General features: G+C 33.5%; 2 protein-coding genes across 4 annotated transcripts; one reads left to right on the top strand and one right to left on the bottom strand.

Moving 5' to 3' along the window:
- The first annotated feature begins 477 nt into the window (after window positions 1-477).
- Window positions 478-13918, top strand: LOC132641318 (bidirectional sugar transporter N3-like). Of its 2 annotated transcripts, none has more exons than XM_060358264.1 (6): window positions 478-655; window positions 11824-11860; window positions 11970-12180; window positions 12333-12494; window positions 12605-12724; window positions 13344-13918. In XM_060358264.1, the coding sequence occupies exons 1-6, from the start codon at window positions 493-495 to the stop codon at window positions 13680-13682; spliced, it is 1032 nt and encodes a 343-aa protein (XP_060214247.1). In that variant the 5' UTR covers window positions 478-492; the 3' UTR covers window positions 13683-13918. The 2 variants fall into 2 exon arrangements, with proteins under 2 accessions (XP_060214247.1, XP_060214248.1); XM_060358265.1 differs by lacking the exon at window positions 478-655 and adding an exon at window positions 11284-11461.
- Window positions 13919-16567: 2649 nt separating this feature from the next.
- LOC132641317 (serine/threonine-protein kinase PBS1) lies at window positions 16568-24749 on the bottom strand. Of its 2 annotated transcripts, XM_060358262.1 has the most exons (5): window positions 24240-24749; window positions 23098-23300; window positions 20228-20417; window positions 18024-18415; window positions 16568-17481 (listed from the first exon to the last, which is right to left on the bottom strand). In XM_060358262.1, exons 1-5 carry the CDS (start codon window positions 24358-24360, stop codon window positions 16996-16998), a joined length of 1392 nt encoding a protein of 463 aa, XP_060214245.1. In that variant the 5' UTR covers window positions 24361-24749; the 3' UTR covers window positions 16568-16995. The 2 variants fall into 2 exon arrangements, with proteins under 2 accessions (XP_060214245.1, XP_060214246.1); XM_060358263.1 differs by lacking the exon at window positions 23098-23300.
- Between the last annotated feature and the right edge of the window lie 2401 nt (window positions 24750-27150).

The raw sequence follows: 27150 nt of genomic DNA, 5'->3' as shown, positions 1-27150 counted from the left end.
AGGAAAATTAGTGTTATAAAGAAAATTTAAGGAAATATTGATGAAACCCATTTTAAACTTAAAATTAACTTCATATTATTTGTTTCAACAATTATGTTTAGCCATTATTTCTAGTCGTTAGTAGTCAAAAGTTTTATCACAATATTATTATTATTATTATTATTATTATTATTATTATTATTATTATTATTATTATTATTATTATTATTATTATATGTAAAAACTATCTTTTTACTCACCAACCAAACACTAGAAAGCTTTTTCTATGAAAAATTACTTCAGTCGTACTAAACACATGATTTTTTTAGAAACCACTAAGTGATACTTAGCGGAGGGATATTTATTAATAATATTAAATAGTTCAATGAAACAAAAAAGGAAAGGAAATCAAAAGGACTCGGGTTAAAATGATCCGGTCCAAATAAAAACAATAAAACAAACAATCAACTGACAACCAATCCATCATCACAAAACAATTAGGAAAGTTCTCGAATGTTTGACTTCACCAGAGCAAAGCCGGCGCACATCCTCCATGGTTCAAACATTTGGTTTTCCGGTAAGGATTTGTACCATCTCTGCACCCTTAAGCTCTCACCAGTACTGCAAACCCATATCCAAGGAGTTTATCCTCAGATAAACCAGATCTTCCTTTCAGGTAAGATATTCTTCCAATCTTCGATTTCCTTCCTTATGAATGAGAGAAAGCAAGCTACGTCGATCTTCTACTATTGTCTTCACTGATCTAAAGAGATATGAGTTGATGTGTTCTACAAGTTTGTGAATCCGCTATGCATATCTGAATGTTGATCTAAAATCTTTTATAGATAATCTTTTCACATGAATTAGCTAGAATGCCTGCAGTCCAAAATTGCGGTTGATGTAAACAAAGCTGAGGATAATTTAACAATTTAACTCTATAATTAACTAGTTGTTATGAAATATATTATGGATGTCCAATACACAAATATAATGCTTCTCCTCCACCATCTTAATGGTTCCTCCATTTTCCTCCACCATCTTAATGGTTCCTCCATTTTCTCATATATTGAATGCATATGTAGCACTATAAATAGAGGCATAAGTTTTCATATGAAAGACACTTGAAACACATTTTGGAAATATAGTAAAAATCTCTCCTCTTTTATCATTCTATTTCTATCGTTTTCATCCTTTAATATTGTGACTCTTTTAGCTTCATTTTATAACACGTTATCAGCACGAGACTCTACCTTGAACAAATATTTTGAAACGATCAAAGAACATTGGTTTAAAGATTCGTAGAGCAGTGAGAGTACCATTCTCAAACCAATTTCCAGGTAAGTAATTATGGTCGAATTTGAATTCGTGTCTTTAAGCTGAATGATGAATGATATATCAAAACAGGTGGGATATATATCATCACCCATTAGTTGATGGTGATAATCTATGTGTTACTTATTTTGTTGATTCTAGTGGTGTTAACAATAAGTAGATCTCAGTGGTATTGAAAGAAAAGGTATTGATACCTTGGAAATATTAATAAGCTACAGACATAGAATTCTTGGATATTACTCCTCGTTTGATGTTCATTGAAAATTTTGTTGCCATAATCTCCATAGTTGTTGGACATTAATTTTATGGTTCTTTGGTTGCCTTCGAGTATCAGCAGAATTCGTCACTTTCAAAGGTAATTTTTTTTATCCATTTAGTATTACCTTGTTAAGTTTATGATAACCAGAAGGGACAATATTTTCTATGCATTACTATGGCTACAGTTGAAGATGTGTTAGAGAAAAGTTTCTACATCATATATATACCTCGATTTACTCCTGAAGTAGCAATATTTTGAAAGAAGCTCTAACCTATTACGGTTTGATATACTTAAGACACGTTCAAATGATTGTGTTCTATTCCTGAAGAATGAGAATTTTTGATAAAAGCTCAAAATACAGATTCATTCCCTGAAGTGACTGTGATAATATTTAGTAAAGCTTATCAATACAGACGTGCTCTTGGTTGTGAAGAAATCATGACTCAACTCCAGAAGAGGTAGAATAATTGAGAAGAAATATTTCGAATATTCTATGCTTTACTCCCGAAGTAGTAAACTCATAAATCTGCTCCCGAAAGAGCAAACTTTGAACTCTACTCCGAATGTTGTAACCTCCGAGCTATACTCCTCAAGTAGTAGAATTCTGAAATTTACTCTTGAAGTAGTAAATAACTCCGAGATCTACTCCTGAAGTAGTAAGACCTTAAAATATACTCTCAAAGTAGTAAACATTTAAACTTTACTCCCGAAGTGGTAAAACTTTAAACTTTACTCATGAAGCAGAAAGAATCGGTAAAATATTTGAGAAATATTTTGAAGCAATATCTTCTTGTGCTTGAGGAAAATTATGAGTTATTGATAAATGTCGTACAACAAGCACATTTGAATAATCAGGATTCATTTCCCGAAGTGAATGAAGAAATACCACAACCTATCTCTTAGAGAGATAAAATACAAGGAATATACATTTTATTTGTGTGATATGAAATTAAGGCATTGCAACACGTACCTGTCGTATATAGAAACATCTTGAATAATTTTATTAAAGTATCATTTTAAAGAAAAAGGAAGCAGAGTAAAGTGTTTTGTACTATAACCACATTGATAAATTATGGTTAGTTGTTATTGATTTCCTTGAAGGAAATAAACATTGGTGTATCCCTTTCCTGAAGGGTGTGATTACTATGTGGTTGCTGCTTTGATACAAAATATTCAGATGTTAATGGCTAGTCTCCTTGAAGGAGATATTTGAAATACTGAAGTTAAAACTTAACATTTACTTTTCGTAATTTACAATTTATAATGTCCATTTAATTACTGTTTCTTTCATGACACCAGTAGTGTCTAACCAAATTTTCTCTCATGATACTAGCAGTATCTAAGCAATATTTGGTGATACAAAAATCAAGAACTCCAGAAGAGATAATTGTTTATTTACAGGTATCATGAAACTAGTAATGTCTAAATAATATCTGATTATGATAAATAAATTGAAGTCTCTTGAAGATGTTATATATGATAATACCATTTATCGTAGACCGTAATTGGTACGATCGGAACACTGTAGTAGGCCTGAAAATTACTAACAATAAAAATGGTTATCATATTGAGACTACAAATGATCGGAATATTAAATATCTTCAAGTTACTATGGGTAAGAAATAAACAAGTGAAATGTTACCCGAGCATGATGAGATCACATACCACGATAAACCAGAAGTTTATTGATATACAATTTCATGCTATAGTAAACCAGAATTTTATTAAAAGAAATAGCACTCGTCATGGTAAACTTGAAGTTTACGGGTACAGATAATTTTATCAGTTGACAAGACCATTTTGATCGTCCTGATTTAAATCTGATGTGATAATTGAATATTAAAAACATATTGAAGAACTAGAAGATTCTTCAAGAATTTATCTGTGTTGCTTGTTCTCATGATAAATTGATTACACCAGCTAATGTTGGGACTGAATCCCAAAAATTCTAAAAAATATAAAAGGTGAATGTGGGCCCCCTTCACCTGCAATGAGATGTCTTAAATAGATGCATCTATGAGACGGTCACATGTATGTTTATTGTCAACTGGCAGTTTGACATTTACGAAGTTGCTTGCTCAAAATGATTGAGTTGGAAGCACAATTTTCAGAATATGTAATCAAGACAATCATCTTGATAATGCTGGTTTATATCTAAGTTGGTTTGGCATTAGATGACTCCATAATACAGCTAAACCATTGCTTATGAGAACAAAGTTTCAGATGTTGGTCTGAGATATGATATATTGCATACAACAACACTTGTATGCTTCAGATCAATAAATTTTGATAAATTCTCCTCTCAAATTTGGTTCAGGGTCAGGAACTAGATATTTCCATCTTTTAGCATTTGATGTGCGGTACATGATTAATGGATATACCATGATGCACACAGATGGATTTTCCCAAAGAAAATGGAGACATATGTCACTAAAATAAGGGGGAGAGAATAAGCAGCTAAGAAATATGTTGTGAATTAGAATTAGTATGATCCTCAGATAATTCAAGTCAAATGCTGGAAGCATTTGCTGACCCAACTATTTCATATTTCATCTGCAAAATGCTCCTAATGTCCCTGAAGGACAGAGTCTACAACATGCATGGAGCATGGTAGACCAATCGGTTCCAAATATAATAATCCTTGAAAAAAGGGAGGAGCAAATGATCATAATAAGGAAACAAAGTGCTCTTGAAGAGCCTACGACATAACACTTCATGAAACCTTATGCGAGGTTCAGGTACCTGAAAATAATGAATGATGAGATCTCAGTAAGTTATGTCGAATTGCGAATCGATACAACATGATATCTTGTCGACAATATTTTGATACAATATAGCGCGCAATATTGTATAAGGTTGTGAGGATTTGATTTCTACGTCTCTTAAAGCATGTTGATGTAGAAATAATTACCAAGTAAAATGATGCATCTTGGTAAACGTAATGTTTATTGGGCCAGCAGTCCAAACATCAGAAAATGTCACATTATTTATAATGATGGAAGTTATCACAGCCTATATGGCTTACTTGACAAAATTTATATGAAAATTCCTGAAGGATTTAAAATGCCTGAAGCAATTAGCTCAAAGTCTCGAGAGATGTATTCAATCAGATTAAAAAGATCGTTGTATGGTCTAAAACAATCAGGGCGCATGTGGTACAATCGCCTCAGTGAGTACTTGGTAAATGAAGGTTATATAAATGATGTCATTTGTCCATGTGTTTTTATTAAGAAAACAAAATCAGAGTTTGTTATAATTGTTGTTTATGTTGTTGACATAAACCTAATTGGAACTCCAGAAGAGCTCTAAAAGGCGATTGAATATTTAAAGAAAGAATTTGAGATGAAAGATCTAGGAAAAACAAAACTGTCTTGGTTTGCAGATTGAACATTTGACAGATGGGATCTTTATCCATCAATCTGCTTATACCGAAAAGGTTTTAAAACGATTTTACATGGACAATGCGCATCCTTTAAGTACTCCAATGGTTGTTCGCTCATTTGAAGTGAGTAAAGATCCGTTCCGACCTCAAGAAGAAAATGAAGAGCTTCTTGGTCCTGAAGTACCATATCCTAGTGCAATTGATGCACTTATGTATCTTGCTAACGCTACAAGACCTGACATAGCGTTCTCTATTAATTTGCTAGCAAGATATAGCTCTTCTCCTACACGAAGACATTGGAACGGAGTTAAGCATATATTGCGATATCTGAAGGGAACTAGCGATATGGGTCTCTTTTATACTAACAAAGGCTATCTGTTTACATGCGGAGGTACTGCTATATCATGGCGATCCACAAAGCAGTCCATTGTTGCTACTTCTTCGAATCATGCTGAGATAATAACTATTCATGAAGCAAGTAGAGAATGTGTGTGGTTGAGATCAGTGATACATTTCATCAGAGAAAGATGTGGCTTGAAGTGTGATACAAAAATACCCACAGTATTATATGAAGATAATGCTGCTTGCATAGCTCAATTAAAAGGAGGATTTATAAAAGGAGATAGAACGAAGCACATTTCACCAAAGTTATTTTTCACTCATGATCTCCAGAAGAATGGTGATCTTGATGTGCAACAAATTCGTTCAAGTGACAATCCTGCAGATTTGTTCACCAAATCTTTGCCAACTTCAACTCTTGAGCAAATGATATTCAAGATTGGAATGCGAAGACTCTGACATCTGAATATTGGTCTTCGTCAGGGGGAGTGAAATACGTGTTGTACTCTTATTTCCTTAACCAAGTTTTGTCCCATTGAGTTTTCTTGGTAAGGTTTTTAATGAGGTAACTCTCAAAGCGTATTACTAGATATGTGTACTCTTTTTCGCACAGGGTTTTTCCCAATAAGGTTTTTAACGATGCACATCATCTATGGACATCCAAGGGGGAGTGTTATGAAATATATTATGGATGTCCAATACACAAATATAATGCTTCTCCTCCACCATCTTAATGGTTCCTCCATTTCCTCCACCATCTTAATGGTTCCTCCATTTTCTCATATATTGAATGCATATGTAGCACTATAAATAGAGGCATAAGTTTTCATATGAAAGACACTTGAAACACATTTTGGAAGAATAGTAAAAATCTCTCCTCTTTTGTCATTCTATTTCTATGGTTTTCATCCTTTAATATTGTCACTCTTTTAGCTTCATTTTATAACACTAGTATGTTTTTTGTCCAAAATCTACAACTTAGGCTCCTCTGATAAGACACATAGATGGCTAATCATCATATTTAAAGTAATAGCTATGTAATGCACAAATACTCCAGTAAATCAAAGAGTTAAATACCTCATGAGGATTTCTTAACCAGAGTTCTGCTCCAAAATTGAATGTACATGTGACTTTGCTTCCCATCTATTGACCAAACTTCAATGGGATGAGCCAAGGCTAATATCACCATTAGAACTTCTATCAATAATTAGGTCACAGAGTCATGTATGTACATCATTATTTCCAGGATTCTTAGCATTTATAATCAAGACTCATGAGGTTAGGGACTTGATGTTTGTCTAAGTTTAGAATCCTCCTCCCTGCACTGGGTAACTCAGAAAAGGAATTAAAGCTTGATGTACCTGCAAATTCGAAAGCTATGTTAGTTAAAAAATTAACCAATGTATATATATATATCATTAAATTCAGCCTTCATCATCCTGATTCTATCCACCTCTGTGATACACCATGGTATTTACTCCCCATCAACCACTTTCTTTATCGGTAATGAGTCAGTTTCCAAAATCGATGGATGAAGCTCGTGATTCACACATTATCTCAGACCCTCCATCATTACGCTTGCCTCAGCCACAATATTAGAATTCTGCCCCAATTCCTTACATTATGTAAATATCAAATCTCCGTACCAATTTATTAAATTAATTAAAAAGAATCTGTTACTTTCGTTGAGTAAGTTGAGAGGGTACACGAACCATTTTGCGTTATACTTAATTGGACCAAAGTATTTCCTCCATTCCCTTTTTACTTGGCTCATGTTGATTTGACATTCTCAGTACAAAATATTTATTAGGGGTCTATTTTACTAAATTAACTTTATTAATTATTTTTTGAAAATCTAAGTTTGACTACTAGTACTTTAAGCAGTCATTTGTCAAAAGAAAATAATAGTTTTCTTGATTTGCTAAAAAGAACAAGTAAAAAGAATAAAATATTTTTAGTATAAGAAACAAATAAAAAGGAACAGAGTTAGGAAGTACGTAGAAGGAAGCCAAACGGAGAACTAGAAAATGATTTGCTAATCTTGCCTTAGAGAAACAAAAGAGGTCTAAATAGAATAAACATTTGATTGTTTGGATCAACTATGGCTTGTAGTTCGATTTGTTTGTCCTTTAAATTTACATAGGCAAATATTATTTCAAATATTATGTAAAACTAACTCAAGTTTATAAGCATAATTACTACTCCTCTAACATAAAGAAGATTTCTTTTCTAAGCCAGCGTGAACCAAGGCTAGACATACCCTTTTCTTTTGTATTTTGTTAAATAATTGAATATAAAATAAAACAAAATGTAAAACTAATAAGAAACAACAACGGAAGAGAAGCAGGGGCAGGGAAAGATAATCAAAATTTTGACAAAGAGAAAGAGAAAATTTGGGAGAAGAGAAATGATTTGTTGGAAGAAGAAAACTATTTACTGATATTTTATGCTTAAAATAAAATAAAAATGTAGAAAAGTGGTACAAATCCAGTATACTTAAAATAAAATAAAAATGTAGAAAAGTGGTACAAATCCAGTATACTAAAACTGTTTTTAAAATTGTAACACAGCAGGAATCGAACTTGGGTCCCTGGGGTGGTTAACCTAGCATTAAGTCACTGGCACCATGGACACCCTTTGGTCTTTGGGTGGCACAAGTAATATCTATAACATTTCTTATACATGCACAGAGTTTCCACCGAGGCGTCCAGGTGATGTGGCACTCCCCCGCTCCTACATAGATCCGCCCCTGGTACTACATATTAATTCATAGATTAGACTCGTAAGATACAAGTTATACCATCCAATTATTAGTATAACAAATCTAATGAGTTGGAGAATAAATGTAAAAATGCGGTTTTTATTTTGTCAGTGTACTTGGACTAACAAAGTTAACGTACGTGATAATTCCCAGTTCCCTCAAAATCCTCATTATTTGTCTCTTCATAGCTCAACTTTTTGCCGTATGTTCTTGGCAATATGGGAGAGCATTCAAGTCAAACAGTAGTAGTTTTATTTACGTACAAATACAACCCCTAAAATACACGCATCTTCATAGACATATTTTTCGCATTTTTACGCAGAATCAGGAAATAATAATATTTTTATTTTGTGAGGATGAAATGAGTACCAGATCAGCTATGGCAAAAGAAGCCACCTGTTAAAACTTTTCAAGCCATCAGATTATTTAGGGCTCCACAAGGCTTATGAATTTAATAGATCACCACATAAAATAAGGGAAATATCAACAACCACAGGGCACTGATATGATAGCCTTTTGGCTGCGACATATCAAATTTTGCTTAGTTTGCATGGATTGGGTTGACATCTTCCCAATCATGCAGGGCAATAAAAACTTATCATCATAATAAACTCAATTATTTGGTTGACATTGATTAATTGTGCCATCGTCATCTGATCTCTACAGTTTTACCCCCCTTGTTTGCTAAAAATTGAAATATCAAAGAAGAACTAGGCTCAAAATGAACAAAAACTATGAAGGTTTTAATTATGATAATTGGAAGGAAGTGGAGAAGCAAACTTGATTTTGATACTTCATGTATGATTGCAACGCGGAAGATTAAATGAACTCATTTATATATTTATTAGAAAAACACATCACAAAACTGGATGCACAACATGGTCTTGGCCTAAATTTTAAGTACCTGATATGTTTCCCACTCTATTATGTGGAAGTAGGACTTCAACTAGAAAATGACTAATTGGGCGTAGCATGTGGAAAAACAAAACAAAAAAAAAGAGCTTAAGCAATAGAAAGTGTCAAAGCAATTTTCATTGATTGCATATGTTACGTTTGTGTTTATGAACTGATGTACCTTTCTCTATCATGAACTGATGACACTATTTCCTTATTAGTTTGTTCATGAAAAAAAATCCTTTTATATATTTAAAAATAATTTAAACTGTAAATTTCTTATTTTACCTTTAATGTCATGTTTTTATAATAATACAAATGTCATGATAGGTTTAAAGTCATAACTTTCAAAGATCTTTTTTCGTTTCGTAATTCCCGTACCCAATTAATTAAACAAGGGCAAGTTATATATTTGACCGGTTAGTAAAAAATAATTATATTCGCTAGCTAATTATACAAAAAATATTCACTATTATGTATCAAAAATATTTTCTTTTTGTATATTATACAACTATTATTTTGATGGGCCACTATGCATGTCAAATTGTTAATTTCTCATTAAACAATGGCAACATAAATTGAAGCAGGAGCAAAACTATCTTTCAGTATTGGAGTTGTACAACTTTTCCCACTTTCCCTGACTTATCGAGCACTTTTTCTTAGTCACTCATTCCAACTAACCAGATGATAGAAATGACACTATGTACTATTCCTCGAGGGAAAGTAAATACATAGTATTTTTTTAACTTTACCTTCAGTCAAAAGTATGAATAAACTTATCTCTCCAATGGAAAGTAAATTATGATCGGTCGCCTTCGCCGATCAATTACTTACTCTCTTTTTCTCATTTTTTTTCAATGATTGGTTTGGTAAAAAGATAGAAGGTTACGTAAAGGAAGACAGGTGTCAATGTGTATGGCGACCAGCTAGCATTCTTCCAATCATCATATATACAACCAAAGCAGAAATGGGAATGAAAGATGGCTATCAATATGTAAATATTACGTCATTAAGAGTTTGTACTGGTCCTATTTTCATGCATAAACCGTTCAAATTTCAGCTAAAAAGATAGAGGAAACCTAAAGAGTTTAAAACACCTTTAACGCAAGAAAACAAGGTTCCAAATCGTGCTCCATCACCTCTCTTCATCCTTAAAGAAACAGACTAACAGCAAGAACAATGAGTTGGTATTTGTTATGTACAAAAAAAGCATCATTAAAAAAGAAAAAAGGTACTAAGACGTTACGGGAAATAAGGCTTTTGTCAAGGGGAAAACGTAAAAAAGTCGTTATATGCATCGCCAGAAGTATCAACAAAAATCACGCTAGTTGGGAACTCATATTTTTTCATGGGCAAATAGATATAAACAACGAGTCGAGAAAACACTAGTACGCAATAATTGTACAATATATATCTGTCTATACTAACCTACTTAAAAAACACGCAAAATTCTAGCCATAGAGTTCCCTCACTTGTAGGGTCTACAATGGACAACACAATTTATTACTGGGTAGTTGAACTAGAACAATCTGGAAGATTTTTATCTTGCCCTTTTTCTTCTTTTCACCTCTCTCATACGTGATGAAAAAATATCAGCCAAAATGGGGACAATTTTCTTTTTGTTACTGTTCAAAAGCCACTTTTCAAAAATGTGAACTTGTACCTAAATTGTTGTCAGATCCAATGTGAATGAAAGAAGAAGATTGCATTAGACGGATGGCTAGCATAAAAGTAGAAAAATATAACGATTACGTACGATATCAATACAAACATACGGATTTTATACATAGTCTCCATTAGAATACAAACATACGGATTTTATACATAGTCATCCTCAATTAGTTTGGAAGCGAGACGTAATTGATTAATCAATTGATTGAGTGTCAATGAAAAGCCCTAAATTCGATTAATCAATTGATTGAGTTGTGAATCAAAAGCCTAATAATAGAATAAAGAAGAGAAAGTGGGGTTTAACAATTTCTCTTAGAGTACAATAATAGCTCCTAGCTAAAAGGAGTGAGCTGCCTGCCTAAGCATAACGTGTTCATGATAATCCTGTTGGACAGCAATAGGTTAATTAGAACTTAGAAGCCAAAATTAAATTTGTTAATTTGAGTAGTATTACTAATTAATTGGTATGATAGGAATATAATTATGATTAGCACGCATTGGGAGAGCACGTGAGGCTTAGAATCCATTATTTTGGGGTGAGTGATTTTATCGTACGCCACCTACTAAGACTCCACTTGTCATGCAACCAAGATGATTGAGTTGTATGCGCAAACCACACCTTTCTTCTACTCTCCTCATTATAAATACCTGTCTCTTCCTTTTGCATGAAATTGTGGGCTTTTTGTTCTATCTATCTGAGAGAGAGGAGAGAAAGAAGCAAAAGGGTTCTCAAGTGACCCTAAAGCCTTGTGCATATATATTTTTGTATCATTTAATAACCTAACAATCGACATGGCCATATTTGATCTCCACCATCCATGGCTCTTTGTGTTCGGAGTCTTAGGTAAGCTTACTAATTAAGTTTCGTTCATTTCTAGTCTTTTTTCATGTTTTATTCCTAATCGTTCTCTTTCGTTTCTTGCCTGCTCAAAAAGTTGGTGCAAACGCCTTACTCACTTTTCTTGTAACCAAACTTTAGTTGCTCCTAGTATAGTATATTCACATTGTACGTTGCATATTCTCATGAATGTATTGCGTGACAAACCTTCCCGGTATTCGATTTTCGTCAGTCTTGGTCGCCAACGGATACACTTTAATTTACTTCAACAAAGTTGTTACAATAATTATATAATTCATGGGCAGTAGCATCAACTCCACACACAAATATATGAAAGAACTAACCCCTTTTTATTTCATCTGATTCAGGAAACATTATCTCCATATTCGTCTTCTTAGCTCCAGTGTAAGTAATTGACTTTCTTTAGTTCTAACAAACAGAATTTTATTTGTTTTAGACAGTCATTTATTTTGAATTTCCTTAGTAAAAATAGCTGTTATTATTGATGTTGCAGGCCAGCATTTCGACGAATCTGTAAAGAAAAATCAACCATGGGTTATCAATCGCTGCCATACGTGGTAGCACTATTTTCGTCCATGCTGTGGATGTATTATGCATTTATCAAGAAAAATGCCATTCTTCTCGTCTCCATCAACTCCTTTGGTTGCGTTGTCGAGACCATTTACATCACCATTTTCATTCTCTACGCATCCAAGGAGGCTAGGGTACGTAAGCACTGTCAATTAATAGGCCGTATTATTATTATTATTATTATTATTTCAAAATCTTTGTTAAGTAGTAGTACTAGGTAAGTAAGGAAGCGTTACATATATAGACCACTAACTAGTTTGATGTTTTAATTATGCAAATTAAACAGAGACAAACAGTGCAGCTTTTGGTAGGATTAATTGGAGTATTGTACACACTGATATTTCTAGTGACTTTGTTCCCTTTGAACGGAGTCCTTCGAGTACAAGTTGTGGGTTGGATTTGTGTGACCATTGCAGTACTTGTGTTTGCAGCACCACTTAGCATTGTGGTAAGTTGAGATATGACCAACAAATTAATTAATAACGTCATTTCAAGGTTTTTTCAATAATAATTAATTAATTGGAAAGAAGTTCTAACTCTTTACGTTTTTTTATGCAGTTTCAAGTGGTTAGGACAAAGAGTGTGGAATTCATGCCCTTCACCCTATCTTTCTTTCTTACGTTGAGTGCTATCATGTGGTTTGGCTATGGTCTCCTTCAAAAGGACCTGTGTATTGCAGTAAGTATTTGTACCACTTGCTACTATAGTACTACTACATACATGTTCTTTGATACATTGAATAAATTTTGGTTCCGTGCTTGTTAGACAACTAAAACCAACCTACTTACAAAGGCAACAAAAATGAACCACAAATTTTGAACACGAACATGCTGTGTCTTTATTGTTTACTAACAACTCAATATTCTTACATTTATTGTTCGACATTAATTGGTTATCGCAGAATTCAACCAAACTAAAATATTGGTTTTCTAGAAACTTTTCTTAACATTATATTCCATTTTGTGATATTTTCTCTTTAATCGTCTTCTATTTACAGATTGCGAAAATTTATTGTTCGTAGTACATGTACTAGTAATTTTTATTTTTAAAAACAAGCTTTTTCTTAATTTGTACTGTACTAATTTAATTCTCATAAAACTAACTTTGAATTTTCTCCACAAAACATTTACTAGTAATTTTTCCATAGAATTAAAAAAAACTTGTTTAAATTACCCCCTCCCTCCTGGTCCTAATTTTAGGGGTGTCTAACATAAATTACTAATTTTCTTCATTAGATGAGTTTACTTGTGCCCTTTCATTTTTTAACTCGGTTATTGATTTGTCTTACTTTGTACAGCTACCAAATGTATTGGGTTTCTTCCTTGGAATGATTCAAATGTTGCTATACGGACTTTACCGAAACGTAAAACCATCAGATGATTTAGAGAAAAAGGTGCCAGAACATGTAATAAACATGGTTCCTGTAGTAAACTCAGAACAGATACATCCTGTTAAAAGTGAGGACATGATCAAGAAACTTGATGACGTGGAATCTGATCAGCCATCCGATGAAGAGAATACCGTAATCCCACCGTTGGCTAACGACTATGAGAATGAAGAACGTAACGGTGGCGAGGTGGCACAAGTGAACTTGCAGCCATTTGAGACACCAGTGCTTGTGGTGTGTGCTGCATAAGCTGAAGTCTTTAATTAATCTTTCAAATTATTTAACCGTTTTAATTACTGGCTTACTGCCTCTGCTTGTATGTTTCGTTTCTTTTTTTCTTTTTGTTTTTAATTTCTTTGTAATTATTTATATATATTTCTCCCTACTTACCATTTCCATTTCTCTCTGTATAAAGAGGAAAAGAGAAATTGTATGAATCGAAAGGCCGTTCTATTATTTACAAATAAATTTACAATGTTAGGTTACTCCAATAGTCTACTCATTTCCATAAGGTTTTTAGGTTAGACGTTAAAATTATTTCGCACGATATGAAAATCAAACTTTTATTATAAGCTCGTTTCACCATCATTTCTCTCTATTATTGTGTGAATGGCCGTTCTATTATTTCCAAATAACTTTATAATGTTACTTACTCCAATGGTCTACTCATTTCCCCAAGGTTTTTAGGTTAGATATTATAAACATGTCACACGATATGAGAATCAAAATTTATTATTAAGCTCATCATTTCTCTCTATTATTTTTTTGGGATTTCTCACTCAATTCAGACCCTCTATGCCACTAACTCTCTCCATAGTTATATAACTCGTGTAAATCGTAGAATCGAGTGATCGACATGTGCAGTGCAAGACACTGTTAGAGAATATACTTCATACTCATTGGTTGTCTTTTCAAAGGCTTAATAACATATGAAGGCTAGCTCCACATTTAAGATTTTAGGCCGGTGCTGACATATTTTACTATAATACTTTTGAGCATTAATGTCAGCATTTTTTAGTCACTTCATTCTTTTCTATGTAAAAAGAGATTAATTATATGCGAGTTAATAGTATATACCGTCACTGTCATGTCATATTTACTTGAAGCAACCAGGGCCCAGGCATGTGCAAGGGGGCCAATTGAACCCCTTATTTGAAAATTATACTATGTATATAGGGTAAAAGTACTTTTTTTTTGTTGGGGAAAATAACATTTTTTAGTTCTTGTGTTATTGCATTTTTCCTATTTTAATCCTTGTGATATGTAACTAAACACATTTAACCTTCAATTAGGTAATGTGTGTGATTTTAGTCCTTATACTAACATAAATTAAATAAATAGATTGTTAACTCTAAAAAGGGCAATTCGGTAAAGTGAACCCCAAACTTTTGTCATCGTCTCCCTTCAAACGGGTCAACCTCTGCAACACAATTCCTCCATGTCCTCTCTCTGCCAAAAGCCTCTTCCCCCTCCTCTCTGAGTTTCCTTTTTGAAATTAATACATAGCCTCATTTTCTTTTTCCATTTCCATAGTTCTAAAACTTCTCTTGTAAATATTTATCCATTGCTTTGAGTTACGTTGCTCACTGGCAGTTAGCACTTTGCTTCTTCCAATTAGGTTGGGGTGATTCAATATATTTTTGTAGGTAGTACGTAGAGAATTAAGCATTCATGATTTACTTTTTATTTTTCTTGGTTTTATATATTTTGGTATTAACCAAATACAGGAATTGACGTCAAAAAGACGCATCTTCAACGTAGCTTTCATTTCAAAAGACTAGTCTCCGTTTTCTTCTGTGCCGTTTTTTCTGCTGGGATGCTGAACGAAATGAAGATTCTGTTTTTGGTTTACGATTGTTAAGTATCTTTCAAGAGATAATAATTAGAAACATAATTATTTCTTAGCAGGGGAGAGTGATTAAGGGAGAGAGATGGTAGAAAAAGAAGAAGGTTGTTGGTATCTATTTTCAGGCTGTGTCTGGTGGTTCTCTAGATGCAGGTTGGGAATTCATAAGAGTACAACACAACCAAGATTAGAAACCCAAATTTGCCCTTCTAATCGTTAACAGTCCGTTAATTTACTTGAGTTTTGTTAGTATAAGGACTAAAATCACTAAATATGCTTAGTTCCATATCACAAAGGCTAAAATAGGAATAATGCAATAACACAGGGACTAAAAATGCTTTTTTTTTTTGTGAATATATAAATTGTTGAATCCCATTAAAAAAATTGAATCCTCTTATTTAAATTTCTGACACTACCACTAGAAGCAACTGGTAACATATCTTATTTTCAAAATTTCAAATCTCATATTTTAAGGAGGCTTACTGATAAATATTCTTTAAATAACCCGATGGTATAGAAAGTTACTTACATTGACTGTTTATAAAAACTTAAAAACTCATTGTATGCACACCTAAGGGATAAACAAGCAATAAAACTACACACATGATGAAGTACAAGGATTATAGCGATGATAAGGGCCTCAATAATAGTAGACCCAAACAAAGACAACTCTAAATTTGTAAATTAATGTTCCAGATCGTAATATTGTCTTCACACTATAACACCATGGTCCCAGGACCTGACCCCAAATAAGAAATAAAAACGAAAGAGTGAAAAGAGAAGTAGCCACGTATTTTAGCTATAGTTTCAACTTTCATCTAGCCTAGGATATTAGTCACACTAAAGAAAATGAAAAATGAATCTCTTGCTTAAAAGACAAGTATTGTAGGTCTGTTTCAGCATGTCAGAGTAAAGAGGTGGCACGTCTTCGGCCAATATAAATCATAATTTTAGTGTTTGGCCTTCTTTCACTACCCCATATATGATGAGAGTTAAATGGACAGTACATACGGAATTTTGGCTTCTAGCAATCAATACTCAATAGTGCATTCACGTTACAGCGTATGGAGTGTATATCTCTCTTCCTAATCTTTGTTAGCTGGACTTGGATGTTGTGATAATACTTGTCTGTTTAAGAATCGAAAGGTGTGAAAATAAGATATGAAAAGAAGCACACAGGACTCCAACCACGCGGACTAAGTACAAAGCCTTGAAACGAAAGATACAATCAATTGCAATGGCCAGAAGAGAGTGATGTGTTTTTCAAGTATTCATGGTGACCAGAAACTGAGACATACCGATCGTTTCTGCCATATAAAAGATCAAGATTAGTGTATAACATGTTACAGCCAAGATTACAGACAGTAAATGATCCTTTTTGGTCCCTAAAAAGACGGAGCTAAGCATTTCACAACTTTAACTTGAGAGATTTCTTTACTCCCAAATTTGAAATATGTCCTCTATTTGATCTTTTCCCATTTGTCCACTTAACTTATGTTTCAGAAAACAATTGGAAAAAGGGGTCAATGAAAAATAAAGTACATCTTTCAGGGAAAATCTAAGAGAGGTGGCTCAATCAGTTCCCTTTTAGCTCCATCACACTCTTTAACTAAATGGTAGATTTCAATTTTTACAAGCATCGAGTGAAACGCACTACAAGCTCAGATCAAGACTACCTTTTATGAGTCAGGGATCCTGGAATCCGACATGTAATGACTATCCATTAGTGCCATCAAAACTGCCTTGAGCATTTTGTCTTCTCTTGTCTCTCCAATTCTCGCCCCACATTTTAGCCTCCGCCACCGCTCTTTCTCGGTCCAAATCCCTGTTTAACATCCTTGCTGTTTCCCTTGGGGAATCGTCCTTCTCAGATCCTCCGTCCAAGTGATCCCATTTCCGCCCTGATCCTCCTCCTGCCCCATCTTCATTCCTAGATATTCTTCCACCTCTATCATCTTTATTTCTCCTATCGTTACTGTCTGCTCCAAATCTATGACCTTGTCCAGGATCATGTGCCTGGTTTGCTAGATAAGAAAGGGCAGTAACCACATCCCCAATTAACGGACGAGCAGCAGCCTGTTCTTGGATACACATGGAAGCCACAGCTAAAGCCTGGTACAGACCTCTCATTGGAAATTGTCCTTGCAGACTTGGATCAGCTAATTTTGCAAACTTCCGACGATCATTAAACATTGGCCTAGCCTGCATGTACATTCAGAATACAAAGGATAAACAATCAACAATTTGACAGAGCTGAGCCTGTTATTATCACTTCAAAGACGTGATCAGTGGCAGAGCCAGAAACTCTGATAAGGGGATTCAAAAGATACAAGCATGACACACTTGGGATTTGAACCTGTGACTTAGGGTGTGTTTGGTATGAAGGAAAATGCTTTCTTGGCACAAGGGGGTTGGGAGCGTTGGGTGGGTGGGGAGGAGACAATGAACTTGGAATGTCACTTCTAGAAAGGAGACAATAAACTTGGAATGCCACTTATGTTTCCCTACTTCCATTAGGGAAGTCATTTCCCTCATTTTTAAGGAACTTGTTTTGCTTGAGAAAATGTTTTCCAAAATATTTTGACCAACAAAACATAGAAAATTTGGAACACACCATACCAAACACCCTTAAAGTAATTTTCACTTGAATCCCCTTTCCAATAGGTGCCTCCACTCTTGGACATGATCATGAATAAAAGAGATCAACAAATTGGTAAACTAAAGTAAAGACATAAGTAGATTACCCATGCGACAAGGTTTTGTTCTCCCTGAGGTTTGGTGCTGTCAATAGCCTTACGTCCAGTGATAAGCTCCAAGAATACAACTCCAAAACTATAGACATCAGATTTGACAGTCAATTGTCCAGTCATGGCATACTCAGGTGCACAGTAACCATAAGTTCCCATGACCCTTGTGGACACATGTGACTTGTCTCCAGTAGGACCAAGTTTTGCTAGCCCAAAATCAGAAAGCTTCGGGAAAAAGTTTTCTTCAAGTAATATGTTGGATGACTTGAAATCCCTATAAATAACAGGAGGGTTCGCCTTATCATGAAGGTACTCCAAACCTTTTGCTGCACCAGCTGCAATCTTCATTCTCGTGTTCCAATCTAGTGGCTCTTTATCAGGAGGGAGATCTGCACAGCGCTTATTTACATTAGATCACTAAAGAATACTAAGCCTAGAGACACAAAATTCTGCAGTATATTTATTTTTCATAAGGAAAATCTAATCAAAAAGGTAACACAAAAAAATTCTAAGTTGAAAACTTGCAATCAAAAGTATGCGTTAGAGAGGAATGTCTTAGCAGATACATATACCATCATAAAGCCATAACAGATCTTTGAACCACCATCATATTAGGGACCTATGGGATACTAAGTTTCTATTCTTCTTTCCCCTTGTCCTAAATTATCTGTGCCTGTACGTAAGTATCTCTACAATGCTGGTCGATGCTTCTGATATAGTCCCGGGCATGTCACATAAAAAAGGGAAAGAATGCAAGGATTTCAAGCAAATGAGTACTGGCACGGAAACAACAAGGCAGCATTAATATGGAAAGTTAAAGAACCCTGCAGGCGTACTTCCAGTGAGATTACAAGATATAGAACTCTGCAGGCGTACTTACTACATAACTGGGGTTCGGACTCTTACGGACATACAGCACTGAGACAATCAAGTGTACAAACAAAAGGAAAATCACAGCTGAGATGAATTAACACCAAAACCACTGATTTTGAATCTGTGACATTTCCCTCGGATGAATGGTGTCATGGAAGTATAAGTCAAATCCTGGTGGGATAGGAAACGGTATATCAGTAGCGGTCATAGAGGTTCATATCTAGGTCCACATGCAAAGAACCATATGCTGGAGTCATACATAACTTCAGACAGTGAGCTATTGGTTACTGTGGATTGCACAATACTACATGTATATGTAGGCAGATAATATACAAAAACAACGAGGCCAAAAACAGTCCTAGCCATCCGGATGAAATCAACTGGATGCTTTGTGTGATCTCATGCAATAGATTCCTCTAATGAAAACTCAGCTACTGGCTGCTTGAATGACTGCGGAATACGGTTTCTTTGGTGAAAGTTATCATTATTTTTTACTGAACTTGTTATATAGTTTTGTTTAACAGTGGTGTCTGGGATAGCTTGTGCGCACCTCGACTAATTACACGGGATACCTGCCTCCCACAAACACAGATACAGGGTAACTCTGTCCACCAAGGTTTGAAGACTTTTTATATAACGCACCTTAATATTTACCAAAAGTTCCTTTGCTTTTACTTATCCTGTTGCTAGGGATATAGTTCCTTTCTTTGTTTTTCAATTTATTTATATTTACAAGTAGTGGTCACCCCACTGGTGGGATTACACTAGGTATGTTATTGTTGTTGTTTACATTTAGTGGTTTCCTCCTTGATTCCATCTTGTCAAAGATAGACAAGTTTAAGCTGTGTGCTTAATAAATCACTAGGGCATTAGGAACTTCAAACTGAACCACGTGTTTGTAGTTGAGTTGCCACCACTAACATGCAATCATTTGAAACATAGAGCTGAACACAAACTGTAGTTTGCAGAAACATATACATATCACTAAGGAAATAACCATATTACTCTCTCCAACCCTCCGTCCCAAAGAATGGCACTACTACTATCCGGATAGTCCAACAGTTTTTTCATTCTCAAACATTTTTCTAAATGTTTTTTAAATTATAGAAAAATGTTATTGATATTATAAAGTTCATAAACATGTAAATCTATCTCAAGAAGAGTTCAAAAGTCACACTGAGAATAGGAATCCCCCCATTCTTTTTGGGACAGAGGTTAGTAATACATATACAATATCTTGCGGCATGTTATGGGGTATAAGCCATTTGTTACATAAATGGAGAAGAAATATAAATCAGACAAGCAGAATGCTATGCAAAATAGGTTACCATGAAGATGATCCTCCAATGATCCCAAAGGCATGAACTCATAGACAAGAAGCCTCTGCTCCCCGTCAGCACAGTAACCAAGTAAATTCACCAAGTTAGGATGATGAAGAAGACTAAGCATAAGAACCTCAACTAAAAATTCTCTATTCCCCTGAAGCCCATTCCTATCCAATTGCTTAACTGCAACGACCTGGGAAGATCAACCAACTATTCATCAAACATAGGTAACAAAAATTTACAGCAACTACCTCGGAAGTTCAAGTATCTTTACATTTAATGGCTGCAGAATATAAGATAAATTCAAAATTATGGCAACGAAACCTTGAAAATGAAATAGAGGCTGGCAAGGTTCAATTTTGGACTTAAGAAGCTTAAAGATGGACTTCTAACATTTTTAGTATCTCCTTTGTGATCCGCTCAGAATGTTCAATAATTCACAAATAATGGCACGTGTTAGAAATGGCATGGCATGTAAGAGAGCAATTGTCTACCTACATAAACGACTAAACCATGATCTGTTATTATTTTTGTCATGCAGCACATTTCTGAGTTTTCTCATAGAAATTATCATATGGATTGGGAATAGTTAATGTGAGTTTATGATAATACAATGCTTGAACATTTAGGCCTGAAATTTACCTCTTTTCCGCATCCTCTAATTAGCAGTATTCTTCAACTCTAGAAGAAATGATGTCAACAATACAAGCGGAATTATTTTAAGAATTATGAACTTCTATAACACAGTCTTGCTTCAACCTTGTTACTGATTTACCTATATTACTAAGATAGTCTAATTGTCGATGTTCCTTAAAACATTAGGAGAAATGGTGACAATAATGTTGTTTAACTACAAGGGTAGTTTCAAATGATACAAATCTCTTCTTCAATATTGGCGAAGAAGTTGACATCATTGTAATAGGAAGGAATACATCTAGAAAAAGTTATCATAGTTTGTTAATAATTGACATTAACTCGAGCTTGCTTTATTCAGAGCTATTGTTTTCTCCTTAAGATATAACCAGAAGCCCTCCCTCAAACTGAAGCTTTTGTTGTGGTATTAGTACTTATGACTTATGAGTTGCTTTTGTGGTTGTAGGTGGTAGAAAAAAAAATGCCTCGAAGAACCATAGTGGGTCCAATTTACTAATCAAGTAATCATGTATACCTATGCAATTTTCTCTTTTGCCTTTTTTTCTCATAAGTAATACGCTTAACCTTACTTCGCAAAATATTACTGTATAAGATGAGACTGCACTAGAGTTACTCTAAGAAACAAGCGAGTTATTTCATGATACCACATTTGTGGTACAGGGGACATGAAATCAAGATGCACTTTGCATGAAAATGAAGGTACCATGAGTTTCACTTGGACTATAATCTGTGGAGTATCTTGAAACTCTCTGTAAAAAAATGTGAACAGTCTTACCTCTCTTTCTTCTCTGTCGTACTTGATCAATTTAACATTTTCCTCCCAAATTATTCAGGTTATAGAGACAAATTGGTGATATCTGACAATATAGTTCCTACGAGAATGATCCATTTAGGATCCCTCAAAAAGAAATTGATTCATCTAGGATATGACAACCTAGCATTTCAGCATATCACAACCCATATCAAACATAATTTTCATCCCCATCATAGGAAAATCTTGGCTCTGTCACTGAGCAGACTAAAGGGAGACCAGAAATGGAACTCCAACAGATTTCGTTATGGCATGATGATATCTTAAGCTCCTATTTTCTACCTACAATAAGCATCACTAATGCCCAGCTTTATCAATTTCTTTTCTCTGTTCAACTTAAAGAAACAAAAGAGAATGAGATCCTTTTTCTGGTTTACTTTTAACCAGATACGGCCGAACATGTGTACTTGCAGGGTTATTGAGGTGAGTGATCCACAAGTTTTAGTTTCTTGACACAAGAATATAGAAAAGGAAGACCAAGTGGGATGAAAGAAACTAGCTAACGGATCAATAAATATATACAAATATGTGCTAATTTGAACATCACTGTAGACAACTTGATTCTCTCCCTCTACCTATCTCTCTTCATTTCCTAATTAATTTACCTCTTATGTTATCATTGTTATGCCAACATGAGAACTACCAGAATAAGGAAATCTTAAATAATTGAAGACTGGAGGTCAGTTTATTGGCTGCTCTACCTACTTCTTTCAAGTGCCTGGTAGCAACTGCTTCTGTAAGAACTGCCTATGCCAGAATACAGATTTCATACTGCTATCCAGAACCCTCTACTTCCATTACTAGCAGAAGGAAAAGGAATAACAGACTAGGGCCGGTAACACAGGCCAAAAAGGGTGTCACCTAGTTGTATGATAATCTAGGAGACTAAGGGGCCGTATCGCAGAGTATATAAGAATAGTACTCGATAGGGTGTATTAGTAATGCTGGGATTAGTAATGCTGAAATTAGTTATGCTGGGATTAGTTATGTTGGCATTATCAACTGTTTGGTTTGTTATTAAATAACATGCATTGTATAATTTCTTCTTCTTCTTCTTCTTTTTTTTTTTTTTTTTTGATAAGTTAATATTTTATTAAAAAAGTACCAAGATAGTACAGGATACAAAAGTCCGACTACCACCACTGACACGACAAAAATACAAATCTCCTATCTCTTCTAGAAAGATCATACATTACCGGTATTGTTAATATCATGGTTTACTATGTATAAGGAAAACAATTGTACTAAATAGAGTGTATAACTAATAATTAGTTATGTAATTAGTTATACATAGGTTGAAAACACTACCGAACAAGGGATTAAATAATACCAAAACTAATACCAGTATTATTTTCTATAATACCTCCTACCAACAGCCCCTAGATGTACAAACCTCAAAAAGAATTACCTGACCGCTAGATAGCTGCCCTTTATACACACGACCAAACCCTCCTTCACCTATAAAAGATTCTGGCCTGAAGTTATTAGTAGCAGCTGCAAGCTCACGGAAAGTGAACGTATGTGCAGCAATCTGAACATCGGGCGCATCCTTTGGCCCCAAAAATTCTCTCTTTGAACCATTGGTACTTCTTGTTTTGAGTCTGTCGGCTCCTGTAAATAAAAAATCTAACTTATGACATTTGAAGAGAAAGGGAATTATCCAAATAGACATTTTGGTCCCAATCATATCCCCAAGTCAAAAGAGGATACTAACCCATGTTCATTCTTATTATAACAAGACGGACTTTACCGAGGCTGAGAATGGACCAACTATTAAATCTTGGGTGGGTGGGAATTTCTTTTACTTATTTCTCTAGGTAATCTATTATTGAAAACTATGGAGTACCTCATAAAATATTGATCTTAAGTCCAATTCAAGATTGACACCAACCAATTCAATATGAAACAGAAAGACTGTTGGGATCGAAATAACAGGGCATCATGCGGAAGCTTACAGTTGTAAACCTCAAACGACTATAAATTAGAAACAAAGAAAAACATACTAAAAGAGGCATGACCAATTGAACTACATATGAGAAAAACTAATATAAAAGCATAAAAAATTATTGAGAGAATAATCTGCCCCTAAACAAGACTCTCTAGACGACTAAATTGTGGATGCTACTGTGTTGTCTATGAGAAGAACAATTCTTCTATTTATAGAAGTCCGAAACTTCTCATCCGAGAAATGGGATAGATATAGTAGAATCTTTTTCCACAAAGATAACCTTTTCTATTTACAATTATGGTAGAATCCAAATAAGGTAGGAAATTCAGGGCAAACCCTAACAAAGACCCTCCCTAATAATCAACCAGATCAAATTAATTAGAAGCATATATCTCTATCTCATTTCCACCCTTCTATTTAAAAAAAAAAAAAAATTCCCATCTGAAAATATTGGAGGTCTAATCAAATTCAGCAGATATACCTAATAAACCTAATAGAGGAAAAAATTCAATCTTGATAAAGACTAAGCTAAAAGAATAGGGACCCAAGTGAGCAACAACCAGATCAAATCAAAACTATAAATAGAAAGTGATAAGACTAACCTGAAGATAATCTAGAAATATTTGAAGGGGCAGTGTGATTAACTTCCTTGTGATCATCTCTATCTTTTTGGGGATTCAACTTTTCCTCCTCTTTTGAATCAAAACAGGAGAAGCAACCCATTTATTTATTTTATTAATTAACTTTCCAAGATCCAATCTTTTTTCCAAATCCACTTCTTTCAAGATTAAGTCCAAAATCAATCAATCAATCAATTTTTCTCATGTTCTTGAACTCAATCTATGGGTTCATTTTCAAGAAAGTTAAGTACTTTATAATATACACAACTTGATCAGCAAGAACTACAACAAAATAAAAAATAAAAAGAATCTATAGCAAAGAAACAAGATTTAGAACAGAAAAACAGAAACCAAGAACACTATCAAAAGGGTTCTTTTTAGGTAAAAATAGAAACTTTAGAGATAATATTAATTGCTAGTGACAGAGTTGTAGCCTGCTTTTCATTACATTACAGAGTTTTTGCTTTTGTGTGCCTTTTTCTCTTTCATAGATACATACACAGATATTATATATATATGTGCGTGTACAAGTGTGCAAATATGCTAAAAATATATATTTTCCACTAACTGTATGTATTTTAAATTCTCCAAAAAAAACCACCTTTGACCAAACTGTAATCTCTCTTTCACATTTAATGAAAGAGGGCATTTCAGAGGAAAAGATAATTACGTCTTTGTCAGATACTCCCTCCAGATAAAAAAAAAATTTAAAAAAAATGTGCACTTAATCTTTTTTTTTTAATCAAAAAAATATTCACTTATCAAATCAAAAAAGAATTAATTTTTTTTTTCAGATTTGAACCTATTAAGTGTTATATGATCAAATTTCAATGTTTATTTAATTAGAGATAGTTTAGTCAAATTATTTATTTTTATCTAAAAGTTAGTATTTTCTTAAAAGGTGTGCAAATAGCTTAGTGGACTCTTTTTTTAATTCGGAGGGAGTATTTGTTTTTCTTGTTATACTAAATTAAGGTAGGTAAATTAACTGGTTTCCTTAATATGTCTAGCATCAGCATGGGTATTTGCAACTTCACAAGAATCTCAAATATATAATCCAAAATCTTAATGCAATAAATGAAATTGAAGTGTTGAAACCAAAAACCTTAATGCAAGATTGGAGTAGTCAAAAACTTTTGGAAATTTTTGTGAATGTCCTTATGAGGAATTAAATATCAGATAAAATTAATTAATCCAATATCAATTTATTAGTAGATCAATGATTTATTTTTGCTTAATTAGAAAACATTGAAATATGTAGAGTAAAAAGTAAAAACGTTTATATAAAGAGAAGAAAAAACGTTTATATAAAAAGAAGAAAGATTGCGTTTTAGAAACTTGAATTAAAGTACTCAAATCTTCATATTAGTAAATTTATTTTTTTATAATAAGATTCAAGGTAATATATCATAAGTATATGATTAAAATTTTATTAATTTGAATTAACTCTTACTAACATAAATAATTGTTAAATATTTGTTGTAAACATAAAAGACGTTATGTATTATTCTCTGCATAACTAGTGAAGAGATCACTTATTCATGTATTATTCTCTGTATAACTAATACAGTGTTTGATAGCTAGTAAAGAGACACCTTATTCATCTATTAATTTATGCATACTTATACCACGTTTTTTAGCTAGTTACGAAGTAAGTTATTCATGTATAAAATTAGTACGACGTTTGGTTTACAAATTAGAAACCTGCATAACTAATACATGTATAAGTTATGAGAGAATCTATATATTATTTTATGATGGGTAGAAAATGAAATTACTAATACAGGAATAAAAAACTTGAAATAACAATATTACCCTCATCGCTTCCCACTTAAATACATTCCTTTTCTAAACAAATATTTTTGTTTAATTTTCAATATAATATTTTACTATAATATTTTAATATTTTGTAAAAAAAAAATATAATATTTTAATTTTAATTGTAAACAAATATTTTAATTTTTAAAAATATATAATATTTATTAACTTTTAATATAACAAACTAACATTCAAAGAAATAGTTTATGCATAAGTAAATCCTACATAACTTACCTGCATAACTAAACCCTACATAACTAATAATTATATTACTAATACCTGCATAACTAATATCTACATTACTAATACTTACATAATCCTAACCAACTATCAAAATCACCCCTATGTGCAACAAAAAAGTATATAACACTAACTTTTTACATTTATAGTATATAATATATTTAATTTCAATGAATGTATCGGACAACTTATTAAAAATTAGCTTTAGGTCATTAATTTTTTAAGGAGCCTTTGTGGTTGAGGACTTCAATGAAATCTAAGAGACAATGAATTAATGTTTAACTAAAACTAACGGTAGTTGGCACTTGAAGTAATAAAAAATTGTAAATAAACTAGTACTATACTAGTACTAGTAGAAACAAGACAGGGAGAGATGCCAAGAGGTGATGGGACAATAAGGGAAGGTGCATTCAGATAAGGCTTGATAGAGTCTCTGTGTGGGTAAACAGAATTTATTTGACTATTTTTAAGTTGGTAAGACCTGTTTCAATCGTTAAATGGAATTTATATGCAGTAGGCTAGGCAATAGATGTGAAAATAGGTACTCTTAAAATGTGGTAAACGGTTTTGTCCGCCGAAACTTTGTGGTCCATTCCTACCCTGTAAGATTGCGATTTTCTCCTTTTTATTATAAAAATATATATAATTATAAATAAATAATAGAAACAAATCAATAACTTTGTAGAGAGAAGGGAGAGATTATATTATCACATTTCTTGATGTCCCAAATGAGAAGGGATAGCTCCTTATTTATAGAAAAAGTTTGCCTCTCAACCTACAATATACAACTTGTACAAATTGCTCTACAATTTGGTACAACTAATTTCTACAACTA

This window comes from Lycium barbarum, chromosome 5 (genome assembly GCF_019175385.1).
Source record: "Lycium barbarum isolate Lr01 chromosome 5, ASM1917538v2, whole genome shotgun sequence".
In the NCBI taxonomy this organism is placed as follows: Eukaryota; Viridiplantae; Streptophyta; class Magnoliopsida; order Solanales; family Solanaceae; genus Lycium; species Lycium barbarum.
This window is presented reverse-complemented; position numbering and strand designations above follow the sequence as displayed.

Bases quoted from the DNA above. Each gene is read 5' to 3' on its own strand.
- LOC132641317 (XM_060358262.1), bottom strand. From the start codon at position 24,360: ATGGGTTGCTTCTCCTGTTTTGATTCAAAAGAGGAGGAAAAGTTGAAT. The intron at 20,418-23,097 runs GTAATTCTTTTT...TGATCTTCCCAG, and splicing joins GGCAGCTATCTAGCGGTCAG to GTCGTTGCAGTTAAGCAATT. The intron at 18,416-20,227 runs GTAACCTATTTT...AGCGCTGTGCAG, and splicing joins ATTGGAGGATCATCTTCATG to ATCTCCCTCCTGATAAAGAG.
- LOC132641318 (XM_060358264.1), top strand. From the start codon at position 493: ATGTTTGACTTCACCAGAGCAAAGCCGGCGCACATCCTCCATGGTTCA. The intron at 11,861-11,969 runs GTAAGTAATTGA...TTGATGTTGCAG, and splicing joins TTCGTCTTCTTAGCTCCAGT to GCCAGCATTTCGACGAATCT. The intron at 12,181-12,332 runs GTACGTAAGCAC...CAAATTAAACAG, and splicing joins ACGCATCCAAGGAGGCTAGG to AGACAAACAGTGCAGCTTTT.